Source organism: Sapajus apella, unplaced genomic scaffold, assembly GCF_009761245.1.
Source record: "Sapajus apella isolate SASKATOON/1434 unplaced genomic scaffold, GSC_monkey_1.0 scaffold14, whole genome shotgun sequence".
NCBI classification, from domain to species: Eukaryota; Metazoa; Chordata; class Mammalia; order Primates; family Cebidae; genus Sapajus; species Sapajus apella.
Genome location: NW_022436954.1, coordinates 30011796 through 30037201, shown reverse-complemented (window position 1 = coordinate 30037201; position 25406 = coordinate 30011796). Strand labels below are relative to the sequence as shown.

The 25406-nt window shown below is 38.7% G+C and overlaps 2 protein-coding genes across 3 annotated transcripts in view; one reads left to right on the top strand and one right to left on the bottom strand.

The window, feature by feature from the left end:
• Positions 1 to 24839, top strand: EIF3M (eukaryotic translation initiation factor 3 subunit M). 2 transcript variants are annotated; one of them, XM_032283651.1, is made up of 11 exons: positions 1 to 155; positions 3489 to 3621; positions 5059 to 5197; positions 5787 to 5910; positions 6336 to 6430; positions 16855 to 16938; positions 17898 to 17997; positions 19150 to 19231; positions 23013 to 23156; positions 24053 to 24113; positions 24578 to 24839. In XM_032283651.1, the coding sequence occupies exons 1-11, from the start codon at positions 114 to 116 to the stop codon at positions 24696 to 24698; spliced, it is 1125 nt and encodes a 374-aa protein (XP_032139542.1). In that variant the 5' UTR covers positions 1 to 113; the 3' UTR covers positions 24699 to 24839. The 2 variants fall into 2 exon arrangements, with proteins under 2 accessions (XP_032139542.1, XP_032139541.1); XM_032283650.1 differs by lacking the exon at positions 1 to 155 and adding an exon at positions 3220 to 3342.
• Positions 24540 to 25406, bottom strand: part of CCDC73 (coiled-coil domain containing 73) — an 86820-nt gene continuing 85953 nt past the window's right edge. The window contains exon 12 of the mRNA XM_032283652.1: positions 24540 to 25406. Coding sequence (XP_032139543.1) covers positions 25206 to 25406 — 201 coding nt within the window. The 3' untranslated portion in view covers positions 24540 to 25205.

Sequence of the window (25406 nt, the reverse complement as noted above, 5' to 3'; positions counted from 1 at the left end):
AGCCAACGCAGGGTGACCCGGAAGCAGTTGGACGGCGGCGTAGCGCGGGTCAGCTCCCTTTTCCGGTCGGCGCGGTCTGCGAGTGGAGTGTCCGCTGAGCACGGGCCTTCACCATGAGCGTCCCGGCCTTCATCGACATCAGTGAGGAAGATCAGGTGTGCTACGGAACGTGGGTGCCTTCACGGTGGGGCGGGGGATGTCTCAGTAGCGCGAGGTGTCGCTGCCGAGCCTGGCGGGGCTACTGGGGCTGACACCCGCAGCTCTCCCATGCGCGGGAGTGGGGAGGCCGCGCGGCGGAGCGCACGTTCCTGGCCTCGCTTGCCCGCAGTCCCAGCGCGGGGCTCGACCCTCCGCCGCCGGCTTCCTGGTAGGCGTCGGGACTCACTTCTGACGACATAGTGCTTTTAGACTAATTAGGAATGATGTCTGCTTCCGTCCCTCAAAAAATGCAGCCACATCCGGAGTGGGAGGTGGCGAATCTATAGTCAGCATAAGCAGCGTAGGGAAAAGTAATTTTGTGCTAAATATCAAAATGCAATCACAGGAGAAGACGACCCGTATATTATACGTGCTTTCTGTTATTACTTGTACAAGGGTGAGAGGTCTGTATCCCGAAAGTATACTATCAGTTCCGCTCTTAAATTCTGAGGCATTACACTTAGTGGGCCATCCTGATATTTTTAAATTTCCCATTTGGCGTTTGCTCCTTGGTATATAGGGCTGATAGTTCTCATTTTCCCCATAAGAAAAGTTTAACTTTGATTGGTTGATACGGTATTCTTTTTTTGTGAGACAGAGTCTTGCTCTGTCGCCACGCCGCAATGCCGTCGCGCAATCTCGGCTCACTGCAACCTCCGCCTCCTGGGTTCAAGTGATTCTTTCGCCTCAGCCTCCCGAGTAGCTGGGACCACAGGCGCGTGCCACCACGCCCGCCTAATTTTTGTACTTTTAGTAGAGACGGGGTTTCACCATGTTGGCCAGGATGGTCTCGATCTCTTGACCTCGTGATCCGCCCACCTCGGCCTCCCAAAGTGCTGGTATTACAGGCGTGAGCCACTGCGCCCGGCCGATACGGTATTCTTTAAGTTAATTTTGTATAACTGAAAACTCTTCTGTGAAGTCCTAAGTTTGTCATTTTATTTCTGTTACTCCACTAACATGGAAGCTTTTGGTTTCCATACCTTTACTTCTCTGAGACAACTTCTAGAATTGAGGGAGTGATTTTTCCCTCCATGGTGGGAATGCATTTCCGATGCTCTGAAGAGCAGAGTAAGATGGGAGAATGCAAAAGCGGGGGAAAGGTCAAGGATGGGGAGAGGGTTAAGCACATGTAGGAAAATATGAAAGACAAGGAAAAAAAAAACCTGATTAGAAATGGAAGCCTGCTACCAACAGTTGGCTGTTAGGTTAACTGAGAACGTGTTTGGATTTTTGTTTTTTTTAAACATACAATGGGATTTGTGAATGGAAGGAGTTCTTGTCATTGAGTATCTTAAAAGTGTTTCTCAGGTTATGCTTCTGTTCTTGTAACAATCAGTTTCACTCTAGCCAATCCTTTCAGGGAGGTATGAAATTGCTTCAGGATTAGTTTAATTTAGGTCAGATTCCCAGCTTGATTAGGGTTAAATGGAATTCTTTGTTTTTTGTTTTCCTTAGCTTACCTTGTTCCACAACCACTTCTGGCAGTGAGCATGACAGAAAAACAGCAAACTTGGTTAAATAGTTCAAAAAAAAAAATTGCTTTATATCTGTTTCCTCCACAGAGAAGCATGAAGCATGATTTCTGGTGGTATTTTTGTTTTCTCTGACACGGTGACTTTTTTTTTTCCCCCAAACTTGCTTATAAAACCAACTCCTATATGAAGTTACTGTGTTCTTTTTCCTGAAAGGATAATAACATCAGATCTGCAGGTTTAATGCTTTTCTGAGGTAACTAAACTTACTTGGGGATTTAAAAATCTTGATGGCCTTGATTTTTTTTTTTTTTTTTTTTTTTTTTTTTTGGTCTAGAAAACGTAATGCCTGGGCATTTACTAATAATATCCTTTCATCTTTCTGTTGCACATCTTAATTTTATTATCTTTAAAACCAGGCTGGGCCCAGTGACTCACGCCTGTAATCCCAGCACTTTGGGAAGCCAAGGCTGGTGGACCACCTGAAGTCAGGAGTTCGAGACCAGCCTGACCAACATGGTGAAACCCCCACTAGTACTAAAAATACAAAATTAGCCTGGCGTGGTGGTGCATACCTGTAATCCCAGCTACTTGAGAGGCTGAGGCAGGAGAATCGCTTGAACCTGGGAGGCAGAGGTTGCAGTGAGCCGAGGTAACGCCGTTGCACTTGAGCCTGGGCAATAAGAGTGAAACTCCATCTCAAAAAAAACCAAAAAATCATCTGCATTTGTTTGGCTGCCATAGATAAGTCCAGAAGTAAAATGGAATAAATACATATAATTCAGTAGTAAGATAAGAAATGTCCAAGAGACTGAATGTGGTACTGTAGTTGTGTTTTTATAGGTCCAGTGACACATGCTGACTCAGATATGCATTTTTTATTTTAAGAGGTTAAATGGTAGATCCAGTTCGATGTAATTTTATTTAAGGCAACATTCACAGGCATTGACCTTTTGTCAACCAAAATGCTTGTCTCAGATTCTCAAGTAATTAACAAGTGATTACCCTTTGCCAAGGTAATATCTGTAACTTTTCTACCTGTGATTATGTGTATACCTGAGAGCAATGCTGTTGTATTTCTTTCTCTTTCCTTTTTTTTTTTTTTTTTTAAGATGGAGTCTTGCTCTGCTGCCCAGGCTGGAGTGCAGTGCTAATGATCTCAGCTCACTGCACCGTCCGCCTCCCGGGTCCCAGTTCAAGCAGTTCTCCTACCTCAGCCTCCCGAGTAGCTGGGACTACAGGCGTGTGCCACCATGCCCAGCGAATCTTTGTATTTTTAGTAGAGAACAGGCTTTCACCATGTTGGTCAGGCTGTTCTCGAGCTCCTGACCTCTTGATCCACCCGCCTTGGCCTCCCAAAGTGCTGGGATTACAGGCGTGAGCCACCGTGCCCGGCCACTATTGTTCATTTCTTTCAAAAAAGTGAAATCTGCCAATTCAGATTGATTTCTTCTCTCCACCAACCACCCCCACTCCCCCGACCCGGGCCAACAAACCCTTGGGGTTATATTATCAAAAAGATTTTTGCTGTGTACTTGAAGTCCAGCAGGGTGCAGACTACATGAGAGAAGTTCTAAAGGTGGTCCACGTGGGCCATAGCATGTCAACAGACCGCTGGATCTTGTGGAGGAAAACTTGTGGCTCTTGTGGGATTGCTAGGATGGATGAGGTGAGGGAGGAGTCCTTCAGCATTATTTAAAATAGTTGTAAAATACAGTATTTGCACTTTAGTTTTTCGGAAAGAGGACAGTTTGCGATTGTGTTTTGTCATGCATAGTCAGTTTTATAATAGAGCAATCCTGTTTATTTCAACAGGCTGCTGAGCTTCGTGCTTATCTGAAATCTAAAGGAGCTGAGATTTCAGAAGAGAACTCAGAAGGTGGACTTCATGTTGATTTAGCTCAAATTATTGAAGCCTGTGATGTGTGTCTGAAGGAAGATGATAAAGGTCTGTTTTTAATTTTTTTCTAGTATTTCCTAATAAAATCTACTTTTAAATTTTTCTTGTGAATTATATAGTCATCTCTCATTATCCGAGGTAGGGAGGATTTGGAACCCTCAGATACAGAAGGCTGACTATATTTTTATGTTTTGAGGACTTTTAAGTAGATAGTGTTTGGACATATTTATATGTTTTGAGGACTTTAGGTAGTGTTTGGACATATTTTGGGGGCACAGGTGATACACTGATACATGTATGCAATGTGTAATGATAGAATCGGGGTAATTGGGATATGACACATTGATCTTTTCTTTATGGTGGAAATATTTAACAGTTCTCTTCTAGCTACTTCAACTATACATTGTTAACCAGAGTCTAAGCACCGTTGTTTTCAATCTTACCTTCGCAGATGCTTTCAGTTTGTCTAATCTTTTTTTTTTTTTTTTTTTTTGGAGACGGAGTTTCGCTCTTGTTCCCCAGGCTGGAGTGCAATGGCGCGATCTTGGCTCACGGCAACCTCCGCCTCCTGGGTTCAGGCAATTCTCCTGCCTCAGCCTCCCGAGTAGCTGGGACTACAGGCGTGCACCACCATGCCCAGCTAATTTTTTTGTATTTTTTAGTAGAGACGGGGTTTCACCATGTTGACCAGGATGGTCTCGATCTCTTGACCTCGTGATCCACCCGCCTCGGCCTCCCAAAGTGCTGGGATTACAGGCGTGAGCCACCGTGCCCGGCCTTGTCTAATCTATTATACCTATAAAGCAAACCTACTTTGAGAAAAACCTCTTGACATCAGATATATTTCTTAAGTGTTATTACACTAAATGCTGATAATCTCAGAATGAAATGAAGAAAAAATGAAGCTCTTTCCTGTTCATAAGGTTTAGATTAACATCAAATGAGATATAATTTCAAGTAATCTAGTAGCCATTTAATTAATTATTAGGCTGATTTCATATTTATTGAGATAGAATGGGTTTGGAAATCTCTAAGGTTTAGAGATCAAACTTGGTGCTGATTTTGGCAGCATATATATGAAAAAATTAGATTAAATTCGGGGTATCATTAATATCTGTAATACTTGAAAATAAGTCAGCCAGAGTTGACAGCTTTAATTTCTAATTTCCAGTATGTATATACAGAGTTTTACTTAATTAAGAAAGTATCCTAGTCCCAAGTCATACCAGTATCTTCCAAATGATCGAATATCATGACAGTAAAAATGGAAACTTTATATACATATAAGCCAGTCTGTTTTACTAGTTAGAAACCACATTTTAGGTAATAATTTCCTTCTCTTTAATAAAATATACAAATTGCTTTCTGAATGCAAAAGTGTGTTATATTTGATGGTCTTCACTGTATTAAAGCATTGGAAATACATATTTAGATGCATAGAGTATTGTATTATCACTGTTGATTGTGTTATCCATACTTGTGTAGATGTTGAAAGTGTGATGAACAGTGTGGTATCCCTCCTCTTGATCCTGGAACCAGACAAGCAGGAAGCTTTGATTGAAAGCCTATGTGAAAAGCTGGTCAAATTTCGCGAAGGTGAACGCCCGTCTCTGAGACTGCAGTTGTAAGTTGAGATCCAGAAGAGGCTCGGTTTTTCAAGGGGCTATTTTCGTGTTACTAACTTTTAATCATTCAAAGCAGGAATTCTGGAACTTGACTGTCACCTGTGGCTTTTATTAGCTGTGACCTTGGGCAAGTCACTTGACTTTTCTGTTCCCTAGTTCTCTGCTTTGTAATATGAAGTTGTTAACATTACCTGCTGTAGGTTTGTGGTGAGAGCACACCTCAACTTAAAACTTGTTGCTGGGCCAGGTGCAGTGGCTCATGCCTGTAATCCCAGCACTTTGGGAGGCTGAGGCGGGCTGATCATGAGGTCAAGAGATAGAGACCATCCTGTCCAACATGGTGAAACCCCGTCTCTACTAAAAATACAAAAAATTAGCTGGGCATAGTTGCACGTGCCTGTAGTACCAGCTGCTTGGGAGGCTGAGGCAGGAGAATCACTTGGACCAGGTAGGCGGAGGTTGCAGTCAGCCAAGATCACGCCCTTGCACTCCAGCCTGGCGGCAGAGTGAGACTCCATTTAAAAAAAAAAAAAAAAAAAAAAAAACTGGTTAGTCATTTCAAACATTGTTTATTTGTTTGTTAACCAGGTTAAGCAACCTTTTCCATGGGATGGACAAGAATACTCCCGTAAGATACACAGTGTATTGCAGTCTTATTAAAGTGGCAGCATCTTGTGGGGCCATCCAGTACATTCCAACTGAGCTGGATCAAGTGAGTTACTGTGTGGAATAGTTGTTCTGCTTATGAGAAATGTACTTTTGGCTGGGCGCGGTGGCTCATGCCTGTAATCTCAGCACTTTGGGAGGCTGAGGTGGGTGGATCTCGAGGTCAGGAGATCAAGACCATCCTGGCCAACATGGTGAAACCCTGTGTCTACTAAAAATACAAAAATTAGCTGGGCATGGTGGCATGCACCTGTAATCCCAGCTACTTGGGAGGCTAAGGCGGGAGAATCTCTTGAACCCAGGAGGTGGAGGTTGCAGTGAGCTGAGATTGCTCCACTGCATTCCAGCCTGGCAACAGAGCGAAAACTTTGTCTAAAAAAAAAAAAAAAAAAAGAAGAAAAGAAGTATACTTTTATATGTTACACTTGTATGTATGTTACTCAGTTTTCTCCTTTTGTCAATCTCTTGTAGGTTAGAAAATGGATTTCTGACTGGAATCTCAACACTGAAAAAAAGCACACCCTTTTAAGACTACTTTATGAGGCGCTTGTGGATTGTAAGAAGAGGTATTCAGAAGTACTGAACTAACTTACAACTTAACAGGCAGTATAAGTAGGTGGGGATGTTTTTTTAAAGATAAATAGGGCCAGTAATTTTGCTTTACTTTGTTCTCCACAGAGTTGCTATAAATCTATTTATATAAATTTGACCTACTAAGTTCAAAATAACTATCAAGATTTAAAGTCATTTTCCCTCATCTTTGAACTTTTTAAAAAGTGAAATTTGGCTTTTCTCAAAAAAGAAAGGATGTGGGGCCTTTCCAACTTGAGCTTCAACCTACTGCTGTAGCATGGGCTTGATGAATGTGCTGAGGCATTTTATCATTTCTGGATGGTGCAGTGGCAGACTAGAAAAGCTTTGTGTGAATGTAAATATTCCCTCTCTCCGCCCATGTCCTTCCTCTTGCTTATCACACCATAGACGTAGCAAGCCTATGTCAGATATAAAAGCGCCATGCTCTTTGCCAGTCTGGAGCAGGGGATAGCACTTGTTCTTCTATAGCCCGTGTACCAAGTGTTTTTTCATTTTTAAATGGTTGAGAAAGAAAATCAACGAAAGGGTAATATTTCATGATATGTTGACATATGAAATTCAGATTTCAGGGTCCATAACATGTTATTGGTATAACATCTATGCCTATTCATTTATATATTGTCTGTGCCTGCTTTTGCCAAGAGTTTAGTTAAAACAGATACCATATATCCTGCAGAGCTTAAAGTATTTACTCTCTGGCCCTTTACAGAACGTTTGCCTACCCCTTGTCTAAACAGTCTTAGTACAGTCAGCTTCATTTCTCTGCCAGAAACACCTCTCTCATATTTTGATTAGTGCCTCCCTTTTACAGCACCCTCTACTTGTATCCTGGCATTTAACATCCTTGTTTGAAAGTGAGGTTGTAGGCTAAGTGAAGGCAAGGAACCTCATCTGTTAACCATTGCAGTCCTGAGAAGATAATTAGCACCTATTGGGCACTGAGTGGATAAATGCTTCCCACCGTAGGAAACTGGAAGAGGATACTTGTTTAAACGTGAAATTTCTGCCATTCTGCCAATCTAAATGTTGAGAGTTGGTTTCCTATTTTAGTACACATAAAATACATATTTTAACGTATTTTGAATAGTAAAATTCTGAGAGTTAAGTAACAATGCTTAACGTTTACGAGTGCCCCCTTCATGATTTTATTTATATTGGTGGTTGATGCACAGGGAGTCTGTCGTGCATTTTAAAGGGTAATACGTCCTGGTAAGTGATTCCTTATATGTCAGACACCATGCTGTGTGCTTCACATGGATTAAAAAGATTTTATGCTGATACAATTGAAGTAGAGTGTGGGTCTAAAACTGGAAAATGACTTGCACCTGTGCTTACAGTGTGGCACAAGATAATTAACAATGAGTATGACGGGTTTTTTGTTGTTTTTTTTTTTTTTTTTTAGTTTTTTTTTGAATTTTTATAGTTAAATCACCATGATTTTTAATTTTAATTTTTATTGAAAAGTTAAAAAATTCTTAGTTTTTTATTCCTGGTATCACTACACTACCTTTTTTTTTTTTTTTTTTGAGACAGCATCTCGCTCTGTTGCCCAGGCTAATCAATAGCTGTACTTTTTGCAAACTGTGGCTATGATAGTCTTGAACAAGAAGGCTTTCCTGTTTAAGCCCCAGTAACTTTTCTGACTACAGATTGTCATTCCTCTGTGGCAGATTTTTACAGTTCCTCGAATGCATTTGGGATGATTGCCTCAAAGTAACTTGCCGCTTTTCTGACTTCTCTTTGCTTGCTCTCCTGCTAAGAACTGTAGCCCTTTTCTGCTGTTTGTAGAACCTTCTGCTACCACATTTACCGCGATAGGGAATGCCCAAGCTTTATCCACCAAAACTTTGATGTATGGGTCCATAATTTGATTGTCATTGTCCACTATAATTTCCAAAATCATTATAGTTCCCACCACCACCGTAATTACCACCCCCCAAATTTACTACTTCTTTGTAACCATTGTATCCTCCACCATTGCCACCATATCTGCCACTACCATACCTTCCTCTACTGTCGTAACCAGGTTAGCTGCAGTAGCTGCCACCATCATCTTCAAACCCATTATATCCAGCAACCCTCCTCCATAACTACCTCTGCTGCCACCACCTCTAGCACCATAGCCTCCTTTTCCACCAGAGTTTCTACCCATAGCCAAAACTACCTCTACCATCTCTAAAGTTTCCTCTGCAACCCATAAAGTTGCCAGATCCATTCCACAACTGCATCTGTTGTTTAAAAGGGGCCTTTTCCACTTCACTATTATGGCTGTTTTAGAGTGTTATTTCTGAACCACAATTTTACCAATTGTATCATGATCATCAAAAGTTTACGAAAGCAAATCCTCTTTTTTCCACACTGTCTGTCCTCCAGTAACTTCTGTAGTTTCAATCTTGCCATACTTTTCAAAGTAGTCTCTCAAATTATGTTCTTCTGTATCTTCTTTTACATCACCAACAAAAATTTCTTCACTGTGGGAATGGGCACTGGCCTTTTTAGAACTCTAAACAGCTATCTTTGGTTCCATTGCACACCTCAGCCTTGTATGGTTGAGCACACATTGCTGCATCCACCTCTTCAACACAAGAGTAACTCACAATACTAGAGTCCCTGGAACATTTTGTTTGGGGGTGTCTCATTACCACACAACCTGTGAATGTGCCCCATTTCTTAAAATGTTCTCTAAAACTACCATGTCTATTTCAAAGCTCAGATCACCAATAAACAATTTTGTCAGCTGCTCTGGCTCCTTTGGATCATGGCCTCTTTCAGGTTGAGTTGAGTATCAGTTTTTTATTTTTTAGAGATGGGGTCTGACCATGCCCACGCTGGAGTGCAGTGGCTATTTGGCTGTTCACAGGTGCAATTGTAGTGCACTACAGCCTTGAATTCCTGGGCCCAAGCAAACCTCCCTAGTAGCTGGGACTACTGGCATGTTCTACCATGCCTTGGCATTTATATCTCTACATTTAAGATACTGGTTACCACTTAGCCTATTAGTGATATTTATGAATCTTAGTAAACTTTAGTTTTGAAAGAAGTTTCAGATAGCATTTACCATTTTAAAATAAATGATGGTTCCCCCTGATTTTGCCAGGTTAAACTCAGATTTAGAGAGTGTTTTTAGAAAATGAAAAAACGAAAAAAAAAACCATCTTAGTTAGCAAAGCTTTCTACAAGCTGAAGATTACACAGTTTAAAGGACGTCATGAGGAGTAAGATAAACATTTTCTAAAATTTCAGTATGAATTACTGCATGTATTTATTTTACCCTGTTTACTACAGTGAAAACTGATCATCTGCATAATTATAAGAATAATTTAATTGGAATGGTATCTTAAGTGTAGTTATTTAAATATTTGGTGTTGGCTCAACTTTAGCAATACTGTCCTAACAGTTTCTGAATGAGGAAATAGATAAACAGAAGCTCGATTCTATGGGCACTGTTAGGCAACTTAAAGGCAGCCATCTTGGGCCTTAAACAGCAGACAAAGAGACACATGCCTCGGGTTCATTATACTTCACGAGGAGTCGAGTGGCTGACACTCCCAGTGTGATGCCTACCCCACCTGGCAACCACTGCCAATTGCAGCAGGGAGAAGAGCCAGAGCTTCCTGTCCACCAGAGCTCTCCACCGGCTGTTCATCAGACCAAATCCAAAATATGCTGCCCTGTTTTCTCGGGATCTTGCATGCATTCAAACCTCAGCTCCTCTCCCTTCTTCTAGGGTCCCATTCCTGCCTGTTCCAAGTCCCCCAGTTCCCTCCTTCCCTCAGTCTTCCAATTTCATCTTCCACTCTACACCAGTCTTTGTCAGGTGAAGGCTACAAACCATCTTATGCACATTCACTTGGTCATATTTTTAAAAATATGAATTCTTGGGCCCCATGGTTCTGCACACTGAACAAGCTACCCGGGTAATGCTGAACACACTGAAGTTTCAGAACCACTGTCTTAAACTTCAAAAAAACAAAACTTTTTTCCCACCCAGGGCCCTTTTTTTTTTTTTTTTTTTGAATTGTATTTTGGGCTCTGGTGTACATGTGCACGTCCTGCATTCTGCAGGATTGTTGCATAGGTACATACATGCCATGGTGATTTGCTGTCTCCATCCTCCCCACCCCCCGTCACCTACATCAGGCATTTCTCCTGCTGTTATCCCTCCCCATCCTCCCTACCACCCCTCCACTTTCACTCCCCTCCACCCCATCACCTAGCCCAGTGAGTGTTCTCTTCCCAGTGCCCAGGTGTTCTCATTGTTCATCACCTACCTATGAGAGAAAACATGCAGTGTTTCCTTTTCTGTTCTTGTGTCAGTTTGCTGAGGATAGTTTCTAGATTCATCCATGTCCCTACAAAGGACATCAACTCGTCATTTTTTATGGCTGCATAAAATTCCATGCTGCATAGTATTCCATGGTGTATGTGTGCCACATTTTCTTTGTCCAGTCTATCATTGATGGGCATTTGGGTTGGTTCCAGGTCTTTGCTATTGTAAACAGCGCTACAACGAACATACGTGTGCATGTGTCTTTATAATAGAGCGATTTATAATCCTTTGGGTATATACCCAGTAATGGGATTGCTGGGTCAAATGGAATTTCTATTTCTAGATCCTTGAGGAATTGCCACACTGTCTTCCATAATGGTTGAACTAATTTACACTCCCACCAACAGTGTAAAAGTGTTCCTTTTTCTCCACATCCTCTCCAGCATCTGTTGTCTACAGATGTTTTAATGATTTCTAACTGGCATGAGAGGGTATCTCAATGTTGTTTTCATTTGCATTTCTCTAATGATGAATGATGATGAGCATTTTTTCATGTTTGTTGGCTTCATATATGTCTCCTTTTGAAAAGTGTCTGTTCATAGCCTTCGCCCACTTTTGAATGGGTTTGTTTGCTTTTTTTCTTGTAAATCTGCTTTAATTCTTTGTGGATTCTGGATATTAGCCCTTTGTCAGAAGGGGAGATTGCAAAAATTTCCCATTCTGTTGATTGCCGGTTTGCTCTAATGATTGTTTCTTTTGCTGTACAGAAGCTCTTAAGTTTAATTAGATTCCATTTGTCTGTTTTGGCTTTTGTTGCCATTGCTTTTGGTGTTTTAGTCATGGAGTCCTTGCCTATGCCTATGTCCTGGATGGTGTTGCCTAGGTTTTCTTCTAAGGTTGTTACGGTGTTAGTTCTTATGTTTAAATCTTTGATCCATCTGGTGTTAATTTTTGTATAAGGTGTAAGGAAGAGATGCAGTTTCAGCTTCCTGCATATGGCTAGCCAGTTTTCTCAATACCATTTATTAAACAGGGAATCCTTTCCCTATTGCTTGTTTTTGTCAGGTTTGTCAAAGATCAGATGGTTGTAGATGTGTGGCATTGTTTCTGAGGCCTCTGTTCTGTTCCATTGGTCTATATCTCTGTTCTGGTACCAGTACCATGCTGTTTTGATTACTGTAGTTTGTAGTATAGTTGGAAGTCAGGTAGCGTGATGCCTCCAGCTTTGTTCTTTTTGCTTTGGATTGGCTTGGCTATGTAGCCTCCCTTTTGGCTCCATATGAAGTTTAAAGTGGTTTTTTCCAGTTCTGTGAAGAAGGACAGTGGTAGCTTGATGAGGATAGCATTGAATCTAGAAATTACTTTGGTCCGTATGGCCATTTTCACAATACTGATTCTTCCTAACCATGAGCATGGAATGTTTTTCCATCTGTTTGTGTCCTCTCTTGTTTCGTTGAGCAGTGGTTTGTAGTTCTTGAAGAGGTCCTTTACATCCTTTGTTAGTTGTATTCCTAGATATTTTATTCTCTCTGTAGCAATTGTGAATGGCAGTTCATTCTTGATTTGGCTTTCTGTTTGTCTGTTGTTGGTGTATAGGAATGCTTGTGATTTCTGCACATTGATTTTGTATCCTGAGACTGCTGAAGTTGCTTATCAGCTTAAGGAGGTTTTGGGCTGAGATGATGGGGTCTTCTAAATATATGATCATGTCCTCTGCAAAGGGACAATTTGACTTCTTCTTTTCCTAATTTAATGCCCTTTGTTTCTTTTTCTTGCCTAATTACTCTGGCTAGAATTTCCAATACGATATTAAATAGAGTGGTGAGAGAGGGCATCCTTGTCTAGTGCCAGTTTTTAAAGGGAATACTTCTAGTTTGATATTGCCCATTCAGTATGATATTTGTTGTAAATAGCTTTTTTATTATTTTGAGATACGTTCCATCTCATAAACTCTCTAGTTTATTGAGAGTTTTTAGCATAAAGGCTGTTGAATTTTGTCAGAGACCTTCTCTGCATCTGTTGAGATAATTGTGGTTTTTGTCTTTGGTTCTATTTATGTGGTGGATTACGTTTATAGATTTGCAAATGTTGAACTATCCTTTCATCCCTGGGATGAAGCCTACTTGATCATGGTGGCTAAGCTTTTTATGTGCTGTTGCAATTGGTTTGCCACTATTTTACTGAAGATTTTTGCGTCAGTGTTCATCATGGATATTGGCCTGAAGTTTTCTTTTTTAGTTGTGTCTCTGTCAAGCTTTGGTATCAGGATGATACTGGTCTCAAAGAAAGAGTTAGGGAGGATTCTCTCTTTTTGTATTGTTTGGAATAGTTTCAGCAGGAATGGTACCAGCTCCTCTTTGTACATCTGGTAGAATTCGGCTGTGAACCCGTCTGGATGGCCTTTTTTTGTTTGGTAGGCCATTAATTGCTGCCTCAACTTCAGACCTTGTTATTGGTCTATTCAGGGTTTCAACTTCTTTCTGGCTTAGTGTTGGGAGTGTGTAAGTGTCCAGGAATTTGTCCGTTTCTTCCGGATTTAATGGTTTATGTGCATAGAGCTGTTTGTAGTAATCTCTGATGGTAGTTTGTATTTCCGAGGAATCGGTGGTGATCTCACCTTTATCATTTTTTATTGCATCTATTCGATTCTTCTCTCTTTTCTTTTTTTATTAGTCTAGCTAGCAGTCTGTCTATTTTGCTGATCTTTTCAAAAAACCAGCTCCTGGATTTATTGATTTTTTTTTTAAAGGTTTTTTGTGTCTCTATCTCCTTCATTTCTGCTCTGATCTTATTTCCTGTCTTCTGCTTGCTTTTGAGTTTTTTTGATCATGCTCCTCTAGCTCTTTCAATTTTGACGATAGGGTGTCAATTTCAGATGTTTCCTTGTTTCTCATGTGGGCATTTATTGCTATAAATTTCCCTCTAGACACTGCTTTAAATGTGTCCCATAGTTTCTGGTACATTGTGTCCTCGTTCTCATTGGTTTTGAAGAATGTTTTTATTTCTGCCTTCATTTCATTGTTTATCCATTCATCATTCAGGAGCAAGTTGTTCAGTTTCCATGTGATTGTGCAGTTTTGAGTGCTTTTCTTAATCCTGAGTTCTAATTTGATTCCACTGTGGTCTGAGAGACTTGTGATTTCTGTTCTTTTGCATTTGCTGAGGAGTGATTTACTTCCAATTATGTGGTCAGTTTTAGAGTAAGTGTCATGTGGTACTGAGAAGAATGTGTATTCTGCTGATATGGGGTGGAGTGTTCTGTAAATGTCTGTTAGGTCTGCTTGGTCCAGCTCTGCATTCAAGTCCTGGATATCCTTGTTGACTTTGTCTCGTTGATCTGTCCATATTATCAGTGGAGTGTTAACGTCTCCCAATATTATTGTGCAGGAGTCTAAGTCTCTTTGTAGGACGTTAAGAACTTGCTTTATGTATCTGGGTGCCCCTGCATTGGGTGCATATATATTTAGGATAGTTGGCTCTTCTTGTTGTATTGTAATGCCCTTCCTTTGTCTCTTTTGATCTTTGTTGGTTTAAAGTCCATTTTATCAGAGACTAGGATTTCTACTCCTGCTCTTTTTTGCTCTCCATTTGCTTGGTAGATCTTCTTCCATCCCTTTACTTTGAGTCTATGTGAGTCTTTGCATATGAGATGAGTCTCCTGAATACTGCGCACCATTGGGTCTTGACGTTTTATCCAATTTGCCAGTCTCTGTTTTTTGATTGGGGCATTTAGACCATTTACATTCAGCATTAATATTGTTATGTTTGAATTTATCCTGCCATTTTGATACTGGCTGTTTTGCCCATTAGTTGATGTGGTTTCTTCACTGCATCGTTGTTCTTTACCATTTGGTACGTTTTTGTAGTGGCTAGTACTGGTTGTTCCCTTCCATGTTTAGTACTTCCTTCAGGAGTTCTTGTAAGGCAGGTTTTATAGTGACAAAATCTCTAAGCAATTGCTTGTCCGTAAAATATTTTATTTCTCCTTCACTTATGAAGCTTAGTTTGGCTGGATATGAAATTCTAGGTTGAAAGTTCTTTTCTTTAAGGTTGTTGAATATTGGCCTCCAGTCCCTTACAGTTTGTAGAGTTTCTGCTGAGAGATCCCCTGTGAGTCTGATGGTCTTTCCTTTGTGGGTGACTCGACCTTTCTCTCTGGCTGCCCTTAGGATTTTTTCTTTCATTTCAACCCTGGTGCATCTGACAATTATGTACCTTGGGATTGCTCTTCTTGAGAAATATCTTTGTGGTGTTCTCTGTATTTCCTGGATTTGAATATTGGCCTGCCTTGTTAGGTTGGGGAAGTTCTCTTGGATAATATCCTGAAGAGTGTTTTCTAACTTGGATTCATTCTCCCCGTCACATTCAGGTATGCTGAACAAGCGTAGATTAGGTCGTTTGACATAATCCCATAGTTCTTGGAGGCTTTGTTTGTTTCTTTTCACTCTTTTTTCTCTAATCTTGCCTTCTTGTTTTATTTCATTGATTTGATCTTCTGTCTCTGATATCCTTTCTTCTGCTTGATCGATTTGGCTGTTGAAACTTGTGCATGCTTCACGAAGTTCTTGTGCTGTGTTTTTCAGCTCCATCAAGTCATTTATGTTCTTCTCTAAGCTGGTTATTCTAGTTAGCATTTCGTCTAACCTTATGCTTCTTAGTTTTGTTGCATTGGGTTAGAACATGGTCTTTTAACTCAGAGAAGTTTGTTATTATCCACCTTCTGAAGCCTGCTTCTGTCAATTCATCACACTCATTTTCTGTCTTGTTTTGTTTCCTTGATGATGAGGAGTTGTGATCCCTGGGAGGGAAAAGAGGTGTTCTGGTCTTTGAGGGTTTCATCGTTTTTGTGCTGTTTTTTTCCCACCTTTGATCTTTGAAGTTGGTGATTTCGGGAGAAATCTCTGAGGGTACGTCCTTTCTGTTGTAGTTGGAACTATATCTTTTTTTGGCCTGTAGAGGCACTGCTGGGCTGCCTCGGATTCAGTCAGGCTGCTGGGTGGGTGGTCGGTCTTCCCCTGGGGTTTGTTTGCAAGTGAAATTAGCCCTGCCTTCCCAATGGCATCTCTCCTCTCCTGAGCTGGATCTTCCTGGTTGGGGTCAAACTGATGTATTCGTTGTCTAGCTCTCTAGCGTGTGGGCTTCAGTTTGAGTTTTGTTGGGGGGTGGGGCCTGCCAGGCCTTATGACCTGTTTCCCTGCTTTCAGCTCTGCCTCTTTCTGTGGGATGGGTTGTTCCATCCCACTGGTGCCAGTCCAAACTTCTCCCAGGTCCGGCACCAGGTGGAGCCATCGTTCAGACTTGCATTGACAACTCATGGCGCCCCTGAGTCTTTGTGGGGCTCTCGTGGACCGTGGGTTGCAGGAGGGTTGAGGTAAGCACAGGCTCCGAATCGGAGCACTGAGGGGGTGAAGTCCCTTGACTCCCCGAGACAGCTGCAGGTTACAGATGGGGACACCCTTCCCCCCCCCCCCCCCCCATCTTGGTTCGTTTTCCTTGAGCAGCTCTCCCTCTGCTTTGGCTCTTTCCCTGGTCTATTTTCAGAGGCCTTCCAGTCCCCCTGAAATGAAACCAGCACCTCACTTGGAATCGTGAAGTCCTCTAGCCCTCTGCGTCTCATTTGCTGGGAGCTGTGTTCCAATGTTGCCTCCTTTCAGCCATCTTGGCACGGACACCCCTCCCCCACCTTTATACTTGGTCTTCCCTCTGCTTGGAAAGTCATCTTACCCCTCCTTTCATGAACCTAGCTCTTTTCATGGCCAAGAAAAGGATATTTTACATCCTTTAGGTCTTAGCTTACATGTCATCTCTTCTGAGGGAGACTGCCTCCTCACTGTACATAAAGTAGCTTTCTGTTTTCTGCCCCTGTTGCTTTGATTACATCGCCATTTATTTCCTTCATAGCACTTGTTACTTTCCCTAGTTGCCTGTCTTTCCTACTAAAAGAAAAGTTTCATGACTTTTCCTCATAGACAGGAACTTGGTCTCTCTTAGCCACCATTATATATGTCAACATATATAATAAGTTGTCAACATATATTTATAAGTATCTGGTACTTAAAAATATTTTTAAATGAATGAATAGCAGTGATGATAGTTTTAAGTTCCTAAAGCAGTATATCTTTTCAGTGATGCTGCTTCAAAAGTCATGGTGGAATTGCTTGGAAGTTACACAGAGGACAATGCTTCCCAGGCTCGAGTTGATGCTCACAGGTAACGTTAAATGTTATTCTAATGAGAGATTGTCAGCAACTTAGAGGTGAGCTACAGTATTAAATTATGTAACTGAAATCATGTTTGCAACCACCAATGATCCAGTTATTTGATAGTGTGTATTGCCTGGTGATTCTAATGTAGATACTAAAATTCAGGGTTTGATATTGGAAGAACTGTAGATTGCATGTGAAATAACTGCATGGTGTTTATTGGGTGGGAGTATTGCTGGTTTGGGGACGATGATCCCAACCCAAGAATGAGAACCTAATTTTGGGTCAGTCGACCTTAATATTAAAGCTTACAGATGGAAGTCGATGGCTTACCAAAAATTAGCCTATTGCTAGTGAGAATAAGGGCTTTTAACAGTCTTAGATCTAACTGCTAACAAGAATAGAATCAGTTTTGTAAATTTGTGAAATAAGGATGATGAAACTTTTTTATATAGTTACTGCTTTGTGTGGACCACTACATGATAGGAGTTGGTAAAAAAGGGAAGTTGGTGGTAAAGTCCTTGACTTGGAGGGCAGACTGCCTCCATTCACATTCTTATTCCGCCTCTTAATCAGCACTTCCGAGCTGCTTCATAGCTGATAAAGGGGCGTGGTAGGGTACTGGTCGTCTCCTGGGTTGTTGTGAGGAATAAATGATACCTAAGGTAAGGAAAGCACTTAGTGTCTGGCATATGGTTCTGCTGCCACTTGCTATTTGATTACCTTGGTGCTTTTTCTCCATCTATGTTTTTATCTACAATTAATATATTTCATTTTGTTAAAACAGATGAACCTGATAAATTTATTGGCCTGTCTTAACCCTGTCCTGTAGCTTTTTTAATGTTGTGTATACGTTTTGGACTATTTGATATTTTGCTGAATTAAGTATATTTTATGATCTGCAAAAATTCAGTGAAAAGCCAGGATTTCAAAACCCTAAGCTTACACTTTTCTTCTCTAATTAAGGTGTATTGTACGAGCATTGAAAGATCCAAATGCATTTCTTTTTGACCACCTTCTTACTTTAAAACCAGTCAAGTTTTTGGAAGGCGAGCTTATTCATGATGTAAGTAGTTTATCCTTTAATGTGAAAAATATTCTCCTTTCCTAAATTTTACATACTGAAGCAGGACTCTTTCTTTGCATTAATAAAAATGACTAATGGGGTCTGGCGCAGTGGCTCATGCCTGTAACCCCAGCACTTTGGGAGGCCGAGGCAGGCGGATAATGAGGTCCGGAGTTCAAGACCAGCCTGCCCAACATGATGAAACCCTGTCTCTACTAAAAATACAAAAATCAGCTATGCGAGGTGGAGTGCACCGGTAGTCCCAGCTACTCAGGAGGCTAAGGCAGGAGAATCGCTTGAACCCGGGAGGCGGAGGTTGCTGTGAGCCAAGATGGCACTACTGCACTCCAGCCTAGATGACAGAGTAAGATTCCATCTCAAAAATAAGGCTGGGCGCGGTGGCTCACGCCTATAATCCCAGCACTTTGGGAGGCCGAGATGGGTGGATCATGAGGTCAGGAGATCAAGACCATCCTGGCCATGGTGAAACCCCATTTCTACTGAAATACAAAAAATTAGCCGGGTGAGGTGGTGGGCGCCTGTAATCCCAGCTACTAAGGAGGCTGAGGCAGGAGAATTGCTTGAACCCAGGAGACGGAGGTTGCAGTGAGCTGAGATTGTGCTGCTGCACTCCTGCCTGGTAACAGATAAGAACTGTTTATTCATTTTATACCAGGAACAGACCTGTTTAGGACCAACTTTTCTCACCACTGAACACAGTCCTATTCTTTCTCCCTTTCTTTCATTTTCTCACTTACTGGCTATTATAGACTTAGATAATACTAAGTTTCTTTTTTATTACATACATATTGTTGTCAGCCCCACTTCAGAAGGTAAGTCTGATATTTAAAAACACATGAACATTTTTCAAATGCAAGTATAAATATATTTTGGACCGTTTTGTATTTGCACTATGCCATTAGCTACCATCTTTCAGTGTGGATAATTTAGAGCTCACTATATTTACTGATTATTTCATTTTAAAAGTGAGCCGTATGAAAGCAAATGATTTGGTAATTTGATGAAACAGAATGTTATTTCTGCATTGAACAAATTGTAGAGTTTTGTTGGGAGTCAGCATCCTTAAACTATCTTGCAATAAATCCTAATTCTCTGTATTGATGGTATCTTTTTTGTCTTTTATCTGTATAGCTTTTAACTATTTTTGTGAGTGCTAAATTGGCATCATATGTCAAGTTTTATCAGAATAATAAAGACTTCATTGATTCACTTGGTAAGTTTTGGGGTTTATTCTTTGAGGCACAGACACAGGTGGGAACATGCTACACTAACAGTTACGTACTGTGTGGTCCAGCAAATACGGTTGTGGCCTCATTTGTAGATTATCCTAAAAGGAGTTGGGTGTGATAGAACAGGCACAAAAATACGTAGTTTAAAATATTAGAATGAATTGAAAATCAAAAATCAAGAAGGTGAAGGAGGTAGCATTTGTGATAGAGAATGAAACTGGGAGTATGAAAACAACGATTTAGTGCCTGTTCCCAGCACTTTGGGAGGCTGAGATGGGTAGATCATTTGAGGTCAGGAGTTCAAGACCAGCCTGGCCAACATGGCAAAACTGTGTTTCTACTAAAAATACAAAAATTAGTGGGCATGGTGGCACATGCCTGTAGTGCCAGCTACTCAGGAGCCTCAGGCAGGAGAATCACTTGAACCCGGGAGGCAGAGGTTGCATGAGTCGAGATTGCACCACTGCACTCCAGCCTGGATGACAGAGTTAGACTCCATCTCAAAAAAAAAAAAAAAAAGAGAAAACAACTTGGGCCCTTTTTTCCTCATTTAAGAGCTTGCAGAACTTTAGGCCCTTCCAGCTCTTCTGTACCAGGATTCTTTGAGGTAAAGTTATAGCAAGAATGGGGTGCTTAGAGAAGACAGATCAGATAGAAATAGTTCCATTGATAAACGTGTTTTTAAAATTTAGGGATGGAGGATTGAGCAGAAAAGCAACTGAAAGAATTACCATTACTTTGATCATAATGGTAACTTTCAGAAATACTCGTTTTAAGAGCTGATGAAATTTGGTGATTAAAGGTACTTTGTTAAGCTAAACATTATTCTTAATATTATTTTAAATGTTGTAAACTACCAGTTTTTTGACACTGGAGTCAACTGAAATTAAGGTGCTTTGTTTTCCTACTAGGCAATAATCAAAATACATTAGAGATTGGTTATATTTTCCAATATTAAGAGTGAATTGTTAGTCTTCCTGGTTGTTGAGGATACAGATGAAGAGTATAATTATGATCTACTTTGATTATCCTTAGTTTTCAATTTGGTAATCATTAATGCTTGTCATCTGTAAATTTTGTGCATCCATTGGAATTGGGAAAGATTGACTTATTCTGAACATATAATAAGGCATTTGAAATATACCAAGATAAAGTAGCTGTAAGCGTGTTTGTGTATAATGCTTTGCCAGGTGCACTAGACCCAGAAAACCACATTCTGTCCCAGTTAATTTGTTTTGTAGCATGAAGCTGTGTGATGGAATGTTAATGTCAGCAACCTCTTTATTTACGCACCAAGGAAAAAGGAGTGGTAATTAACACTTTGACACTCCCCCATTGATGTGTAATTGACTGTTTCAAAGGAGCACTGGTTCATAAGCTATTGCATGCATTAAAATTGAGTTTTCTGTATTGCAGCAGTTTAAGACAGGGGTCAGTGACAATGCAGAAATTGCTCAATGATGCACATTTTTTTATTACTGCATTAAGGTTTTGACATATTAGTAATGAATAAATGTTTCCATAAAATTAGATTTTTTATAACTTTAAAATTGAAATATGACACAGTACACTGTGACTTCCTCTTTGAAGGTAGTATTTTAGTTTTATGAAACAAAGCATAGCTTCCTACAAAGTCTTTAATTCATACTTCACTGGTTTAGTAGTTTGATTTTTCAGAACAAGAGTCCTAAGGGTTTTAAGTTTGGTTGTCTGTTTTAGAGTTATTTTAAACAGTTTGAAGTGTTATCAGATGTAAGTTTCCACATGTAAAATAGATAGTGGTATTATGTAATTCAGCCTAGAAATAATCTTCATTCCTCTGATAAGTTTTTTCATTTATGGTAAGATTGTAACTGCAGAAAAAATGAGCAGTAAAATAGATTTAATTTCAAGAGTACTTAATAGAAATTACAGGAGTTTCTATCATTTTATCATATTGAAAGAGAATCATCTGTATCAGTAAACTGAGAATGTTAAGGAATTTTTGAAAAAATCTTTTGATACATGTTCTTTGATAAGAAAAAATTCAGATTGTTGCTTATTGTGCCAGCTAGAATTCAAATTCCCTCATTTGCCTTATGTTTCTTGAACATCTGTGCAAATCAGTATTCTACTAGAAATTTGTATATATGCTTCTGAGAAAACATTTTTATATTAAATATGTATATATTTTAATTGTATAATAAAACATTTATTACAGCTAAAAGCCTAGTGACAACTGTCTGTATTCCACAAGTTGCAATCACTTTGTCAAAACATTTTCTTTTATTAACACTGACAACTTAGGCCAACAGTAGCATTATCTTGTGTCAACTGATTGCCCTAACATGTCCACATGTAATCTGGTGTTATCCAGTTGCTACCTTTTGCTTCAGAAAGTTAATCAGCATCTAATTTGCATTTGTTAATTAGGGTTAATGTGCACTAATTGATTTCTTGATGCCTGTAGATTTCCATTAAACGCAGTTAGCAATGCTTACTTATGTACCTCATTCATTTGAGTTATGATGATCATGTTTTTGTTGAATCTGTGCCAAATAGGAAGCCTGTATCATAATTACAGCTAATTAACAGATGATCATGCTCTATATTAATGAGCTTCCATGCTCTTCTACTAATATGTGAATGTTATAAATTTAAAATTTATTTATGGAGTATTTAGCTAACTTTTTAAACAATACAGACTTGAAGCTCTGAATTTATTGGAGGGCACTTGATTGATCATTTGCTGATTTTACATAATTTGAAAGTTCAGAGAAAAGGAACATATAAATCTAGATTTAGAAATTTGGTTTTTTAATAAATAAGTTAGCATCAAAACAAGTAGAATTCTGCTTCTACTTAGGACTAGGTTATATATTTAGGATCTGTAAGTTTTAAAATTTCTAGCCCTTTATTTTACAAATGAACCTATTCCAGGCCTAGCACTGCTGCTTTTGGACTATAAGTCGCCATTTAATCTCTTTGCTTCTCAGTTTCGTTTTTAGGGTGAAAGGATTCAGACTGGGTAATTCCTTAAGTTTTCTTCTAGGTCTAACACGTTGTTATCTGAATAATTACAACAGCATGTTTCATTAGAAATTATAATGGAAAATTTGAATTATTTGTGCAATTTTCTGCCTGTGCCTTATAAAGAACAAGTATCACTGTTAATGGTACTGTTTAATTTTATCTAGTACTAACTGTATTGGCCTATAAAGGTTAAATGACAAACATACTTTGACAGTTTTGATTTGTATGTAGTTTTGATTTTTAAATGGTTACCTGAAGTGAAATGGAATATTTTCATAACTGAAAATATTTGTGAAAATATTTTAAAACTTCATGTTTAGCAGTAATAGTAACACAGAAAAAACTAGTAGGTAGATAAGAAATCCTCTGTATTTAAATGAAGAGCTATTAATGTGAAAATAAGCTTAGGTAATTTAAATGAACAGAAATTGTTCTTATGAAATATATGTTGTAGATTTTATTTCCTAAAATGTGTAATTAATGTTGTACAAAAATGTACAAAACTTCTAGGGTCTAAAAATAATCATTTTATGGCCCAAATCTGTCACCTGTGGTACTATAGAAAAATGATTTTTAATACTCTATGGAGTCAGTTAATAGTTTGCTAATATAAGAAGCTTTGTCAAAATTATTTAAATGCTCAGTAATTTCCACAATGACAAAAATAATAATAATTTTCACAACAGGAGATGTAATTGTGCAGGTCTTTAATTAGTATAAACACTCATCAGGTTTCATTATTCTGTTATTTAGGCCTATTACATGAACAAAATATGGCAAAAATGAGACTACTTACTTTTATGGGAATGGCAGTGGAAAATAAAGAAATTTCTTTTGATACAATGCAGCAAGAACTTCAGATTGGAGCTGATGATGTTGAAGCATTTGTTATTGATGGTAAGGCAGATAGAACATTTTCATTTATTTCTAGAGTTTCTCATCTATGTGGAACATAGATATATATCTTGAAACTAAGACTTAAAGATTTGTTTGTAGCAGATGTATGTTTAGTAGATTAGTGGATATATTTGTTGTAGGGTGAAAATTTAGTAGAAATATAAACTGCTATATTATATCCCTTCAATTCACATAAAACAAAGACATTTAGGCAATACACCATTGTAGTAAAGAACACAGATTTTAGTATTAGACATGGATGTATGACCAGGTCCTTCCTTTGTCAAACAGGAATGTAGGGATTCATTTGTGGTTGTAAGGATTAAATGAATTAATACAGATAAAGCACAGTGCCTGGAACATAGTAAATGATCTACAAGTGTTAACTATTACCAGTTTTCTTATGATTAGCCTAGAAACAAGAACTTCTTCCCCAACAATTGGATTATAAAGCAACTTAACTGCTCAGGAATTTTTTCTGAGCTTTTTAAATTTGAAAGTTGGATAATGCAATTAAAATTAATAAAAGGTACAGAACTATTGACCTTTTTTCCCCTAATGATCTATCTAAGTCTTCTATAAAGAATAACTTTGTAGGAAATTAGTTTATTCCCCCATATGAGATGATAGGGAAGAACACCTAGAATTCTTAAAAATAAAGAAACAACAACAAACAGTATGCAATATTTAATACAGATTGTCCCAGCAGCCATAGGACAAATATATGACCTTCTTCTTGGTTGCCTCATACTACTTTGCTTATTAGATTTAAACAATCAGTTTGTAATGTTGGAAAACAAAAGTTTTATTATGGCTTACTTTGTCACAGTTTTCATACCTTAGCTATTTTTCTTGGAAATTTTCCATATAACATACAATGTAAACATCTTTTTCAGCTGTAAGAACTAAAATGGTCTACTGCAAAATTGATCAGACCCAGAGAAAAGTAGTTGTCAGGTAAGATATTTAATGCTTTGCAGCATTTTATAGAACGATTTAGTTTGTTCCGATTATTTCACTTAAATGTTTAGAGAACCAAGGTGGTGTTATCAGTTGACTGTAGTTAAATAGTTGCTATTTATCATAATTTTATTAAAGCTCAGACTGAATGTGATTAGCTTATTTAATGAAAGAGTCCTATTTTCCAGCACATTTCATTTAATGGCTGAGCATTGGCTGGAATACTAATGACTTTCATGTCTGCTTTATATAGTTGTTCAGAATCTTCTAGAAGGCTTAGGATCAATATGGTAAAGATTTTTAAAAAATAAATATGTAATTCTTGAATTCTTTTACAATTTTAAATTATGTCTCTTATGTGTATTTAATCTTGCTTTTAGCTGGATTCAAATCTGTAGTATTATAAAAGAATACCAGGGGATAAAAGGTTGACTAACACTGTTTACTTTTTCAATTTTTAGTCATAGCACACATCGGACATTTGGAAAACAGCAGTGGCAACAACTCTATGACACACTTAATGCCTGGAAACAAAATCTGAACAAAGTGAAAAACAGCCTTTTGAGTCTTTCTGATACCTGAGTTTTTATGCTTGTAATTTTTGTTCTTTTTGGGAAAAAAAAATCCCTAAATCATAGTAAAACATTATAAACTAAAAAAAAATTTGCCTAGTATGGACAGTTATTGTCTCAAATTTATATTAAAATCACAAACTCCAGAGGATACGAAGTCATAAATTACAGAGGGTCACACAATATGTCTGTTATACAATACATAAATTCTATAAAAAAGGATACTGAAGAAGCAAAAAGAAGTACTTTAAAGAAAGAATAATATACAGAGGGAAGACAGAAGTTTAAAATTAAAGGGAAGTGGATGCTCACAGTATACTCTGCAAATAAAAAGATAGCGGTCTTAAATGATGCATCTTCAAAGCAAATATATAAGTAATATAATTTCTTCACATCAGAAAAAGTTGGAAAAGTGAAGACAACTGTAGAGCTTTAAATGTCACTTCATTCTAGTAAAAACCTGTACCAGTATTTCAGTTACATCACTTCACTACTGAAAGCACTTATCTACATTATTTTAATCTGTTGTTTTTTCCAGCATCTCTTGTGCTTTTCTTTTTTTTGATTGGCTGTCATTTTCTAAACTTGGTAACTTTTCACTTTCATTTATTTGATTTGTAATGAGGCTCTTCCAGTCATCATCACCAGAAGTATCTTTAGTCTTGATTGCCTGCAAATGGCTTTGTAGTGGAGTTGATTTCAGAGGTTTTGTTTTCAC

What these genes read in the sequence shown, in the direction of transcription:
- EIF3M (XM_032283650.1), top strand. Translation starts at nt 3,235, where the DNA reads ATGAGAGAAGTTCTAAAGGTGGTCCACGTGGGCCATAGCATGTCAACA. An exon ending in GGATTGCTAGGATGGATGAG is followed by an intron (nt 3,343 to 3,488) that starts GTGAGGGAGGAG and finishes TTATTTCAACAG; the next exon opens with GCTGCTGAGCTTCGTGCTTA. An exon ending in CTTGTGGATTGTAAGAAGAG is followed by an intron (nt 6,431 to 16,854) that starts GTATTCAGAAGT and finishes ATATCTTTTCAG; the next exon opens with TGATGCTGCTTCAAAAGTCA.